We start from the raw sequence: 13,599 nt of genomic DNA, 5'->3' as shown, positions 1-13,599 counted from the left end.
TGTTTTTCTCAAAAGATCAATATCATTTTATATTTTAATTGATTTTAAAAGCTTTCCTCTAGGTTGTCTCTGGACAATTTATAAAATGACTAAGGCTAATGGGTGTTCTCTCACTTACGTGTGAGAAATAAACCAGGAATTTTGGTTTATGAATTACGTTTGTAAATTGTTTCACGCTGAAGGGCACAGAGTTGAAAGGAAATTTTTGGATTCACTTGGGGTGTTCCCTGATTTCTGACAGGAACGTGACTAAACTGTTCCTGAATTGGTGTATCAATTCAAAATAAAAAATCTGTAGGAAAGAAATTCCAAAACTTTCATTTGTATTAACTCAGTTTTGGGTTTCATAACTCTGGCTGTTGGTAAAATGTCTAATTCTCTTAAGGATATAAGCTTCCAACACAGCCAAGATCATTACTTTTATCAAGGAAAACCTAAGTAGCCTAGAGAGTAGAGACCTTATCTTCAAATCTTATAGATAACACCTTGCACAGAACATTACAGATAGTAGATGCCAAATAAATATAGACACCAATTAAATTGAACTGAACAGCAGGGGAGAAGTTGTTGGGCAGCAAATAACATTACTGGCTTGAGACTTCATTGCTGTGTCTTTCTCATTTCCTGACATGAACACTTGCATTCTGTAAAAAATATTTATTCAGAACAAGAACAATGCTGACTTTTCTATAAAGATCATTCAGTGATTCATTCAACAAATATTTGTGGTGCATGTGCCAGGCACTGTCCCAGGTTCTGAATATTTTCACTGCGTGCTACTGTGTTTTAAATAATAGTGTGCAAGCCTAAGAACGTAAACTAACTAAAGGTTTCTGATATGAGTTTAATGAGCGCCTGCTCAGGGAGTTTGCTGTGAACCCTTCACTGAATGTGGTCACATTCCCTAACACCACTAATTATGTAATGCCAAGTCCCTTAAGAATATCATTAGGTAACCTGCGCTTCCCCATCGAGAATCTTAAAGTGAGGGAGTTAACAGTGGGTTAAGAAAGATAACGTGGTTGCTAGAAAGAATAATAGACCAGGAATTCAGAAACTGGGCTCTGAAGTGCTGTCATCTCTGTCAAGTCACTTAATTCACAGAATCTATTTCCCTATCTGTGAAGTAAAATTAGACTCTTTTAGGTTTGATATTCTGTAATCTTAATAGATCTAATTAAGTCTAAATTCTAGGAGGAAGATAAACTCTACATTATGAGTTTTGGCTCAATTCCTATTGATGGTGCAAAAATTTCTCTTTCTTATGTTGTGACATCAAAAGGAAAACACAAATAAATAAATGTGTGTACGTAAATATTATTTTAAAGTGGTCACCAAGAGCACCATTTGACAGGTAATTCCACCCTTCAGTGCTTTGTCAAGTATACTTCATGATTTAGCTACAGCAGGTACTTCTTCACTTCTCTTTGTAAATTTTTCTTTATCCAGATAGCAGAGGGGTTGAAAACAGGTGGGGGGAGGGGCTGGCTATTGCATATTTATGTTATTGCTAAAACTTAAATTTTTATTTTTTAAAGTTAGAAGGTTTCAAATTTCGAGGAGTTTAACTTGTAATTGGATTTTAGATGCTCCTCTGGCTAACGCTGGACATGAAGAAGGACAGCAAAGCATGGGGAGAGAGATCTAGTTTAAGTTCGAGAGAAAAAAATAACAGACGCAACTTAGATAAAAGCATACTACCACCAAAGAAAAGGGGGGCTAGAGCCGGCGATGGCCTTGAGGATTACACCTGCCGAGCCTGGAGTAAACGGGTAATGTCAGGCAGGTCCTGGAACCCTGGGAGGCCCAAGTTCTTGCTGCGGGAAGAGGGATTAGCAGAATGATAACGCGGGTCTATTTGTGTTTTAGGGGTTTTAACATGCATTCTGCAAGTAAGTGACCTATCCAGGTCATTCGATTCGGGCTCAGAAAAAAAACCCCGCAAATTAATATATCTAAATGCTGAGATAGTGACACCTTTTTAAAAAAGTTATACATAAGGATCTTTATCAAAAGCATTACATTTTAAGGCAAAAATCTGAACTGTCACAGCATCCACCTCACCGAGTTCAACGGCCCCACCTTGGGTCAGGGCTGCCCCTGGAGCGCGGGCTCCCGCAATGCCCGCACCGCCCACGCCGCCCGCACCGCGCGCACCCAGCCGGGCCAGGGCGAGGGATCCAGGTCTCCAGGTCTCTCAGGGCGCGCGCCCGGGGTCCGGGGGTGGGGGGCGTGGAGGCGGTTCCCTTGGAGCGCCCAATCAGCAGTAAGGCCCGGCGGTGGCGCCAGTGACGTAGACCGCGCTTCCCCCCGCCCCACTGCGGGCCGACGCTCGGCGCCGTCAGCCACGCGCGCTGGAGCGCGAGGGGAGAGCGAGAAGGAGGGCTTTGGGGCCGACCGGCTGTCGGAGGGCGGCGGGTCGCGGCGAGCGGGGGAGTGAGCATGCGCAGCGGCTCCGGGGAGCGCAGGGGAGGAGGGGCCGGCGCTGAGAAGCGCGCGCGTGCGCGCGCACGAGTGGCCCGCCGGCGGCTGCGGGTGGAGGGGGCGGTTCCTCGAGTGTCGGCGACCTGAGGGCGGGCAGGCGGGCGGCAGGTGCCGCCGCAGCCTCCGGCCGGTCCCGCGTCTCCGTCCTCCGGCGGCGATGAGCTGGGCCCTGTCGGGGGCTGCACCTGCCGGCTGCCCGTCAGCACCGGCCTCCTGGCGTGACCTCGGCCTCCTCGCGTGTCCGGCCCCCGCGGCGCGGCGCTGCCCCTGAGAGGGAGCGGCGGCGGCCTCCTCCGCCCCGAGTCCTCGCTCGGGGGCCGCGCGGGGACGGCGCCCGGCCCCCTCCCCTCCTTCCTCCGTCCGCCGTCCTCAATGTCTCCCCGGCGGGGAGGGGGCTGCCTGGGAGACACGCTGAGCGGCCCCCTCACGGAGGCCCTCCGGCTGCAGCAGCAGCAGCGCCCGGCCCGGCGTCCCGCAGCCTCCACCAGCGGCGGCGGCCTGGAGGAGCCGCGCACCCGCCGCCGCCCCCCGAGCCTCGCAGCCGCCGCCGCCGCCCGGCACCCGAGGAGAGGGCGGCGGGCGCCCCTCGGGGAAGATGAAGGCGGAGGGGGGCGACCACTCCATGATCAACCTGTCGGTGCAGCAGGTCCTGAGCCTCTGGGCCCACGGGACGGTGCTGAGGAACCTCACGGGTAATTGACGCACCTGGGCTGGGGACGGGGATGCGGTCCGCCCCTCTCCTGTCTTCTCCCTCCCCGGGAGGGGACACGCTCCTCGCCGCCCCACCCCCTGCGCGCCCCGCTCGGAGCTCCAGGTCCCGGCGAGGAAGGTGTTAATCGGAGCCACTCTGCGCGTGTCCCGGGGGCGCCGGCGCCCGCCACCCCCTTCCCTGAGTCGCAGGGGGAGCATCCGCGACCCGCGCTCCTGCCCTGCACGGGGAGAGCTCCCGGCGGCGGCCCGGCCTCTGTAGTACGCGCGGGGTAGCTTTAGTGCTGAGACTTGAGCGCCTTTCGCTTTTATTCCATTACCCTCTTCCCCTCACCCTTCCACACACATCGCTTCTTGCTATTTACATCTTTTTCTGATTTAGCTCTTTTTCTTTCTGGCAAATCTCAAGCCAAATGTAGGACCTAAAATCACTGCCCACAATGGTCGATTTACTTTTCAACCGCTAATTTTTTGGGCGATGTAGATAACTGAGTAAATTATAGTGGGTCAGGGGCTGAGCTAAGGTCTAGTGCAGCCTAAGCGTGTTAGCTTCATATATCTCCTTCCCCTCCCATTTCCTTTTGTCTGTCTGTCTCTTTCCCTCAGGCCTCCAGCTGCTGCTTCTGAGACGTTTGATAATTTTGTGTATTTCCCTTCATTTATTAAGGCTGTCAGGAATTGGCCTTATAACATCAATTTCTATTTGTAAAAGTGAGTGATAAAACACACAATATTTTCATTCAGTCTGTAGGTTTGCTTTGTGAAGAAACTTCTGGTTTTGTTCTGTGGAAATGCTTACATTATACTTTGAGTTCCGAATTTAAAAATTATTCTCTGAAGTAGAATTTACGAGAAAGAAATTCAGTTGCGATTTGGTGACTCCTCAGTGCCTGCTTTTCAGAGGAAAAAAAATCTTAAAAACATACTTAGGCTTTAGTTCTTGAAAATGTGTAAGGCAGTTAATTTCAATAGAACATTAGTATTTCAAAATGCATTTTGTCAAACTGGTTAAGAGTGTTATGAGTATTTTACAAATATAACCTATGTTCATATATATAACATATATATAAAGTCCGGCATGGTATAGAATACAAACATTCGTAGAAGAAAATTTTATGGAATTGTATACCACAAAAGACAACTTTAAGGACACGGGTTTCTTTGAATGGAGACTATACAGTTAAAGTAGATTCTGGATTGCTTCATGCTATCCTCACTTTTAAGCTGTCGTTATTTAACTTGAAACAGACTGGCTTTACGTGGTGATTGCCGGTAAGGAACATATTGTTATAATTCTGGAAAACTAAATGGACATAAAGACCATCTCATGATTCAGTTGAATTTAGAAGTAGACTGCTTTATCTTACTTATGATTTTGCTTGCATTTATCCACTGTTTGGTATTTGAACTGTACCAGTTTTTGTTTAAGTGAAATGAAAAGTGGGGACTTAACATATATTTGTGCAGGCATAACTTGGAAATATTGCAGGTTTGGTTCCAGAACACCGCAATAAAGCAAATATTGCAATAAAGTGAGTCAAATGATTTTTTGTTTTCCTAGTGCATGTAAAAGTTACATTTTACCTGTGGCCTTTAAATGTGAAATAGCATTATGTCTGAAAAAAAAGTACAGACGTTAATTTAAAAATACTTTATTGCTGAAAAATGCTAACATCCTTCAGCAAGGACGTTATCTTTTTTCTGGTAGAGGGTCTTGTGTTTGTGTTGGTGACTGCTAACTGATCAAGGTGATGATTGCTGGAGATTGGGATGATGGCAGTTTTCTTAAAACAACAATGAAGTTTGCCACTAAGGAAGAGCAATAGACTCTTCCTTTCGTGAAAGATTTCTCTGTAGCATGGGATGCTGTTGGATAGCATTTTATCCACAGTAGAACTTTCAAAATTGGAGTCAATCCTTTCAAACCCTGCTGCGGCTTTATGAACCGAGTTTATGTAATAGTCGAAATCCTTTGTTGTCATTTCCACGGTTTTCACATAATCTTCACCAGGAGTAGATTGCATCTCAAGAAACCACTTTCTTTGCTCATTCATAAGAAGCAACTCCTCATCCATTCAAACTTTATCATGAGTGCAGCAATTCAGTCACATCTTCAGGCTCCACTTCTAATTCTAGTTCTCTTGCTTATTTCGACCACACCTGTGGTTACTTCCTCCACTGAAGTGTTGATCCCCTCAAAGTCATCCAGGAGGAATGGAGTCAATTGCTTTCCAACTCCTATGAAGGTTGATATTTGGACCTCTTCTCATGAGTCACGATTGTTCTTAAGGGCATCTAGAATGGTGACTCCTTTCCAGAAGGTTTTCAATTTCCTTTGCCCAGGTCCATCAGAGGAATCACTGTCTCTGGCAGTTTTAGCCTTCTTACACAGTGTATTTCTTAAATAATAAGACTAGCAAGTCAAAAAATTACTCTTTGATCCCTGGTCTGCAGAATGGATGTTGTGTTAGCAGGCATGAAAACAACATTGATCTACTTGGACATCTCCATCACAGCTCTTGGTTGACCAGGTACATTGTCATTGAAGAAAATACTCATTAAAATGAAAGGAATCTTTTTTTTTCTGAGCAGTTCTCAACAGTGGGCTTCACATACTCAGTAGGCCGTGCTGTAAACTGATGTACTGTCATCCAGGCTTTTTTGTTTCATTTATAGAGCACAGCCGGGGTAGATTTAGCATAATTCTCAAGGGCGCCAGAATGGTAAATGAGCATTGGCTTTAATATAAAGTCACCAGCTGCATTAGCTCCTAAGAAGAGTCAGCCTGTCCTTTGAAGCTTCGAAGTCAGGCATTGACTTCTCTCTAGCTGTGCAAGTCCTAAATGGCATCTTCTTCTGATATAAGGCTGTTTAATCTACATGGAGTATCTGTTGTTTGGGATAGCCACCTTCATCAGTTAGCTAGATCTTCTGGATAATTTGTGCTTCTACATCAGCATTTGCTGCTTCACCTTGCACTTTTATGTTATGGAGGTGTCTTTTGTTAAACCTCAAGAACTGTCATCTGCTAGTATCAAACGTTCTTTGGCAGCTTTCTCAAGTCCCAGCCTTCATGGAATTGAAGAGAGTTGGGGTCTTTCTCTGGATTAGGCTTTGGCTTAAGGGAGTGTTGTAGCTGGTTTCGTCTTCTATTTAGACCACTCAAACTTTCTTCATATCAGAGAGTAGTCTGTTTTGCTTTCTTATGATTTGTGTGTTCACTAGTGTAACACTTTTAATTTCCTTTAAGAACTTTTCTTTGCATTTGCAACTTGGCTGTTTGGTACGAGAGGCCTAGCTTTTAGCCTAACTCATCTTTGAACGTGCCTTCCTCACTAAGCTTTATCATCTCTAGCACTTGATTTAAAGTGAGATATCTGACTCTTTTGTTCACTTGAACACTCAGAGGCCAATGTAGTAGGGTTATTAGTTGGCCTGATTTCAATATTGTTGTATCTCAGGGAATAGGGAAACCCGAGGAGAGGGAGAGAGACTGGGGAATGGCTGGTTGGTGGAGCAGTGAGAACACACACAAGATTTATCGAGTAAGTTCCCTGTCTTACATGGGCACAGTTTGTCTCACCCCCAGACAATTACAATAGTAACATCAGAGATCACTTATCACAGATAACTATAATAATAAAATACAATAATAAAATAATAAGAAGATACAATAATAAAATTTGAAATATTGTGAGAATTACCAAAATGTGACACAAAGTGAGCACATGCTGTTGGAAAAATAGTACTGATAGACTTGCCTTGACACAGTTGCCTCAACCTTACCGTTTGTAAAAGCCAAAATAAAGTGAAGTACAATAAAACAAGGTATGCCTGTAGATGTTAATCACTGGCTTAGCTCATCAAAGGGTTTTTGGAGAAAGTTAGCTTTGGGAGCCATAGAGTAAATGTAAATGTAACTTAACTCCTGGCCAGCTTCAACAATGTTTTTAAATAAGTAAGATTCTAATGATTATAATTGCCTCCAGTTCCACAAGTCAACCATTAAGCTGATAATAGTAGTTATTCATCCAGGGTTAGCTCCGATTGTCTTTCCATATGATCTTAATACTTGCCAGTTGCTCATTGGACCTTACCATTTCATAAAGGATATGCCGAACATCCCAAACTAGGACTGAGGTGGGACTGAGGACCATGGGAACCTCTACTAGGAAATAATTATTGTCTGAATATGTGAAATTCTAGGTGTCAGGGTAAAAATGCAGAAAGAAACAGATTAGAAATATGTTTCACTAGTGGTTGAGTGTACCACATGTTAGGAACCACATGTCTTCTCAACAGTGGCAGTCTATAAGTGATAATATTCTGATGGGATTCACTGTGGCCTTCTCCATGCCAGTGACCTTAGTAATTCCGTGTGTATCTTAATCATTAGTTAACAGATGCTACCTACAGTGCCATTTACAACTTAGTCTACTATAAAGAGGTGAGTAAATACAACTTCTGAAACATCTGTCATTTGTTGAATGGCTGCTGCTGTGTTAGGCACTTTACATATATTATTTCTAATCTTCAGAATAACTCTTCAAAGTACATTTAAAAGGAAACTCAGAGGGGTAAATTAAATTGTCCCAAATCTTACAACTAGTATATGACTGAGCTGGGCTTTAGACCCAAGTCTTTGCCTCTAGACTCCTCTTTCTTCTTTACCATGCTACTTCAGCTACTTCCTCCTTACTTTCTTCAAGCAAAATTAATTTCTTGCTTTATCTTGCTACTTCTGCTCTTTGTACATATTTTTATTATGTTTTTCAATTACATTATAATTTGTATTTATCTCTTCTAGACTGTGAGCTTTTTGAGGGTCAGTCCATTGCCTCAACTTTGAATTCTTATACCCTAGCATTATAGTACCTGGAACATAGTAAATGATAAATACATGTTTATTGAGGTGAATTTTTAAAGTTTTAACAGTTGCTTGATTTAAACATTCTATATTGCATTGTTTCTCAGCTGCATCTCTTGGAGTGAATATGCTGTTAAAGAGGAATGATGTGTTTAAGCAACTCGTATAAATCATTTTTATACATACCTTTAAAACATGCAAATGCTTATTGAGAGTAGTTTTCTGTGTTGGATATAATGCTTTCATATATTTTGTTTAATCTTTTCAGCAATCCTGAGGGAGATTATTGTTCTTATTTTACAGATTCAGATACTGAGCAAAGAGTGACTTGCTTAGATCCGATAGCTAATAGTGAAAAAGTCAATATCTTTTTTCATAATATGATAACATATACTGTTGAGTCTGAAGGCATTTTTGTCGTCATCATAAACTTGGAAATGAAACTAATAGAAAGGCGCATAGTCTAGAACCGGTACTACTTGGATTTAAGAAATAACTGTGTGAAGGATTTGCACAAATTTGCTTAATAGGCATTCTGATTAATTGGATACCAAATGAAAGGGAAGTATGCTGTCACTAGTGTTTTTTTCCCATGTACAAAGAGATGTGATGTGATTTTTCACTTTGTGTATTATTCCAATAGGTGAAGTGGGAAAATATACTGACCTTTTTATTTTAGAGACTGACCTCTAGAAAGTAGTCTTGTTTATATATTACTTTGATAAAAATAAATTCTTAAAAAGTAATAATGAGAACTACAAACATCTTAACATTTTACAGCCAGAACGACTTAATTTGAGAAATATTGAAATATCACTCCATCAGTGAAGTGACATGGCTGAGATCAGTTATTTAATGACAGAGGCAGAACTGGAACCAGAGTTTCCTGGCCCTTTGTTCTCTGCCTTTCCTTTCTCTCCTACATAGCTTGTTAACTCAGGCAGGTCAAGAGAGAATAAATATCACGGTACAGGTTGGACATTCCTAATCTGAAATTTTGAAATTCAAAATGCTCCAAAATCCTAAACTTTTTGAGCACCAACATCACACTAAAAGGAAGTACTAGAGCATTTCAGATTTCAGATTTTCAGGTTAGGGATGCTGAATCGTAAATAGCCTGAAAATATTACAAAATCTGAAGTCTGAAATCCTTCTGGTCTCAAGCATTTCAGATAAGGGATATTCAACCTGTGCTTAAGAGTACCATGGTAAGTATTTGCATCAGCAAGCCTGAAGATGTATGAATGGAACTAATTTGTCCAGAAAATAAAATATACTGGAAAATGTAATATATTAGGCTTTCTAAAATTTTAAGTTGCCATTGCCTTTGTAAAAGCTAGTGATCCATATTTATTATCTAGCCAGTTTTAGAACTCCTACCAAGTTCAGCCTGCTATTTATTTCCCCTACCTTGGAAGACACTTGTATGGGGATTCCATATAGAGCATATTAATCCCTAGAAACCCCATTTCTGTCAATAACCATTGCCAAAGTTCTCTTTCTGTACATATCACTTCTTTAAGTGTGTTTTTCACAGGATTCCTAAATTGTTTAACTGTGTCAGTTATATGCTTCTGAAATAGAGAGATAAATAGCTTCCTTTCTTTCTCAAATAGATTTTCTTTCTTTGAATATGTTCTAAATTCCCAACCCCAATCTAAAATGAGAGTCAATATTGTATATACAGTTTTTTAGGTAGCTTGACTTTAAAAAAATCTACAATTAAATGGTTTTTTTTTTGGCTTTACTTTTATTTTCTTTAACTATTTTGGCTTCCCATCTTAGTGTTCTGACCCAAATTTGGTTGCTAAGAGTTTAGAGAAGAATTTTTATTTAGAAAAGGGCAGGGTCTGTAAATCCCAGTATAAATGCAAAACTTGGCTGGTGTTAGGAAAGGGATAATTGGTCCCTGGGAAAAGATGAGGGCCGCTTCAGGCTGGTCTTTCTGTGTCAGCAGCAAATGTGGGGGCAGGTGTTCCCTTCATTTTATTGGTAATAAGCATTGGGAGGCTGGGAATTCAACCTGGAATGAAGGTTAAAAGGCTTCTCTCTCTCTCTTTGTGTGTGTGTGTGTGTGTGTGTGTGTGTGTGTGTGTGTGTGTGTATGTAGTACTAGTAGTAAGTAGTAGTAGTAGTAGTAGTCCCGCTTATTCAAGGGCAATATGTTCCAAAACCCCCAGTGGATGCCTGAAACCATGGATATTTCTGAACCCCATATATACAGTCATGTGCCATGTAACTTTCCAGTCAAAGAAGGACCTCATATGATGATGGGCCCATAAGATTATAATGGAGCTAAAAAAATTCTATCACCTACTGAGATCATGGCCGTCCTAATGTCATAGCGCAACGTGTAACTCACATGTTTATAGTGATGCTGGTGTCAACAGACCTACTGTACTGCCTGTTGTGTAAAAGTAGAGCATATATAGTTATGTACAGTACATAATACTTGATAACAAACAACTGTGTTACTGGTTTATGTATTTACTGTACTAGATTTTTTATCATTATTTTAGAATGTACCCCTACTTGTTTAAAAAAAAAAAAAAAAAAGCTGAATCCCAGCACTTTGGGAGGCCGAGGCAGGCGGTTCAGGAGGTCAGGAGATTGAGACCATCCTTGCTAGCATGGTGAAACCCCATCTCTACTAAAAAAAAATACAAAAAATTAGCTGGGCGTGGTGGCGGGCGCCTGTAGTCCCAGCTGCTTGGGAGGCTGAGGCAGGAGAATGGCATGAACCTGGGAGGCGGAGCTTGCAGTGAGCCGAGATTGCGCCACTGCACTCCAGCCTGGGCAACAGAGCGAGACTCTGACTCTGAAAGAAAAAAAAAAAAAAAAAAGCTGTGAAACAGCCTCAGGCAGGTCCTTCAGGAGTGATTCCAGAAGAAGACATTGTTACCTTAGGGGAGATGGCAGCTCCCTGCCTGTCATTACCCCTGAAGACTTTCCATGGGACAAAGTGTGGAGGTGGAAGACAGTGATATTGATGATCCTGACCCTGTGTAGGCCTAGGCTAATATGTATGTTTGGGTCTTAGTTTTTAACAATTTTTTAATTTTAGAAGTAGGAAAAGTTTATAAAATAAGAATATAAAGTATTTTTCATACAGCTGTACAATGTATTTGTGTTTTAAGCTAAATGTTATTAGAAAATAGTTAAAAAGTTAAAAGTTTATAAAGTAAAAAAGTTACAGTAAGCTAAGGTTAATTATTGAGGAACAAAAAAATTCTAAAAATAAATTTAGTGTAGCCTGTGTATAGTGTTTATAAAGTCTACAGCAGCGTACAGTAATGTCTGAGGCCTTCACATTCACTCACAATTTCACCTGGAGCAACTTCCAGGCCTGCAAGCTCTATTCATGGTAACTTCCCCATACAGATATCCATTTTGTAATCTTTTATGCTATATTTTTACTTAACCTTTTTATGTTTAGAGACACAAATACTTCCCATTGTGTTAAAATTGCCTGCAGTATTCAGTAAAGTAACATGCTATACAGTTTTGTTGCCTAGGAGCAATAGGCTATACCATATAGCCTAAATGGAATATATGTTAGTTTATACCATTTAGGTTTGTGTAAGTACACTGTATAATGTTTGCACAATAATGAAATGGCCAAATGACACATTTCTCAGAATGTATCCCTGTCATTAGGCAACACATGCCTGTACTGTGTTTTTTCCTACACATGCATACCTATGATAAAGTTTAACTTAGAACTTAGGCACAGTCACAGATTAACAACAACAAATACTGTAATAAAAATTATATGAATGCGGTCTCTCACTCTCAAAATATTGTATTGTACTATACTTATCTATGTTCAGACAATAGTCGATAGTGGGGAACTGTAATTGCAGAAAGTGAAACTGCAGATAAATGAAGAGTATTGTATATATGTATGTTTAGGATATGTATACACATGCACATATACATACTACATCATAGTTCCCTTTTAGGCATTATAGTTGCTAAGTCATTTTTGTTTCAATATTTAAATGAAGAGTATTGTATATATGTATATTTAGGATATGTATACACATGCACATATACATACTACATCATAGATCTCTTTTAGGCATTATAGTTACTAAGTCATTTTTGTTTCAATATTTAGCGTCAGTCAAAAGAAAAAAGAAAGTGAATATTTAGTATATATATTTGGAATTGTTCACATTCATACTGGTATAGTCAGCACCTTCCTTCAGTAGCGTTCCCAAGAAGGCATGCTTCTCTCGGGGTTACTCTGTATTCTACCTTACCTTTAGGTTAAGTTCCTTTTCCTAAAGGCTCTATTGTAGGAGGTGAGTTTCAGTAGAAAAAGTTACTTCAAATGTCTACTTAGAGTTATTTATGTTTTGTAAATGTGCCCTAAAGATATATGCTACTTTTCAGTATTTGTATCAGACCTCCATTTTACTTTTTTAAAAAATGTGAAAAGTCCTTATCCTTGATAGGTACAGACTCAAATAGTAAGTGCCAGTATCATACGGGCTTCATAGGATTTAACTTCTTAGGAGGCTTACCTGTATATCTTATTGAGAATGAAGATGCTATAATTTTTAAAAACCAAAATTGTCATTAGGGATTTTTTTTGTGTTTACCATTTGTCATTAAGTTTTTATTTTCCTAATTTCTGTCTCATTATTTTTGAATCATAAATTCATATCCTCTGGCAATAGCAAGTCCAAGGTCCAGATGACATTTCTTCGATCTGAACCATTTTCTGGATATGTCTTGGGACCGCTTGAGTTATAATTTTGATTCTTTAATATTAACTGTGATAATAAAATGTATTTATCTTTGTTTAGTGGTTGAAAGGAAGGTCTAAGAAAGTAAGATAGTTCATGAAGAGGAGTCACAATTTCTAGGGATATGTTTTCTGTAGAAAAGAAACCTAAACAGAAGAGAGAGGAGGTAGGGATGGGGACAAGGAATTGAAACTAAGGAAGGAAATTGGCAACAAAAGCCAAAATTGAGAAATGAGATCTCTAATTAAACTAAAGAGCTTCTGCACAGCAAAATTAGCTACCATCAGAGTGAACAGGCAACCTACAGAATGGGAGAAAATTTTTGCCATCTACCCATCTGACAAAGGGCTAATATCCAGAATCTACAAAGAACTTAAATTTACAAGAAAAAAACCCATCAAAAAGTGGGCGAAGGATATGAACAGACACTTCTCAAAAGAAGACATTTATGCAGCCAACAGACACATGAAAAAATGCTCATCATCGCTGGCCATCAGAGAAATGCAAATCAAAACCACAATGAGATACCATCTCACACCAGTTAGAATGGCCATCATGAAAAAGTCAGGAAACAACAGTGCTGGAGAGGATGTGGAGAAATAGGAACACTTTTACACTGTTGGTGGGACTGTAAACTAGTTCAACCATTGTGGAAGACAGTGTGGTGATTCCTCAGGGATCTACAACTAGAAATACCGTTTGACCCAGCCATCCCATTACTGGGTATATATCGAAAGGATTATAAATCATGCTGCTATAAAGACACGTGCACACGTATGTTTATTG

The 13,599-nt window shown here is 40.7% G+C and overlaps 1 protein-coding gene across 1 annotated transcript in view; it reads left to right on the top strand.

Moving 5' to 3' along the window:
• Positions 1–2,561: 2,561 nt before the first annotated feature.
• Positions 2,562–13,599, top strand: part of TMEM170B (transmembrane protein 170B) — a 45,819-nt gene continuing 34,781 nt past the window's right edge. Inside the window, exon 1 of the mRNA XM_055263258.2 lies at positions 2,562–3,176. Coding sequence (XP_055119233.1) covers positions 3,080–3,176 — 97 coding nt within the window. The 5' untranslated portion in view covers positions 2,562–3,079. The remainder of the gene's footprint in view (positions 3,177–13,599) is intronic.

The sequence above is a fragment of the Symphalangus syndactylus genome, chromosome 23 (genome assembly GCF_028878055.3).
Source record: "Symphalangus syndactylus isolate Jambi chromosome 23, NHGRI_mSymSyn1-v2.1_pri, whole genome shotgun sequence".
In the NCBI taxonomy this organism is placed as follows: Eukaryota; Metazoa; Chordata; class Mammalia; order Primates; family Hylobatidae; genus Symphalangus; species Symphalangus syndactylus.
The sequence above is the reverse complement of the archived record's forward strand: the minus strand, read 5'-3'. Positions and strand labels throughout refer to the sequence as shown.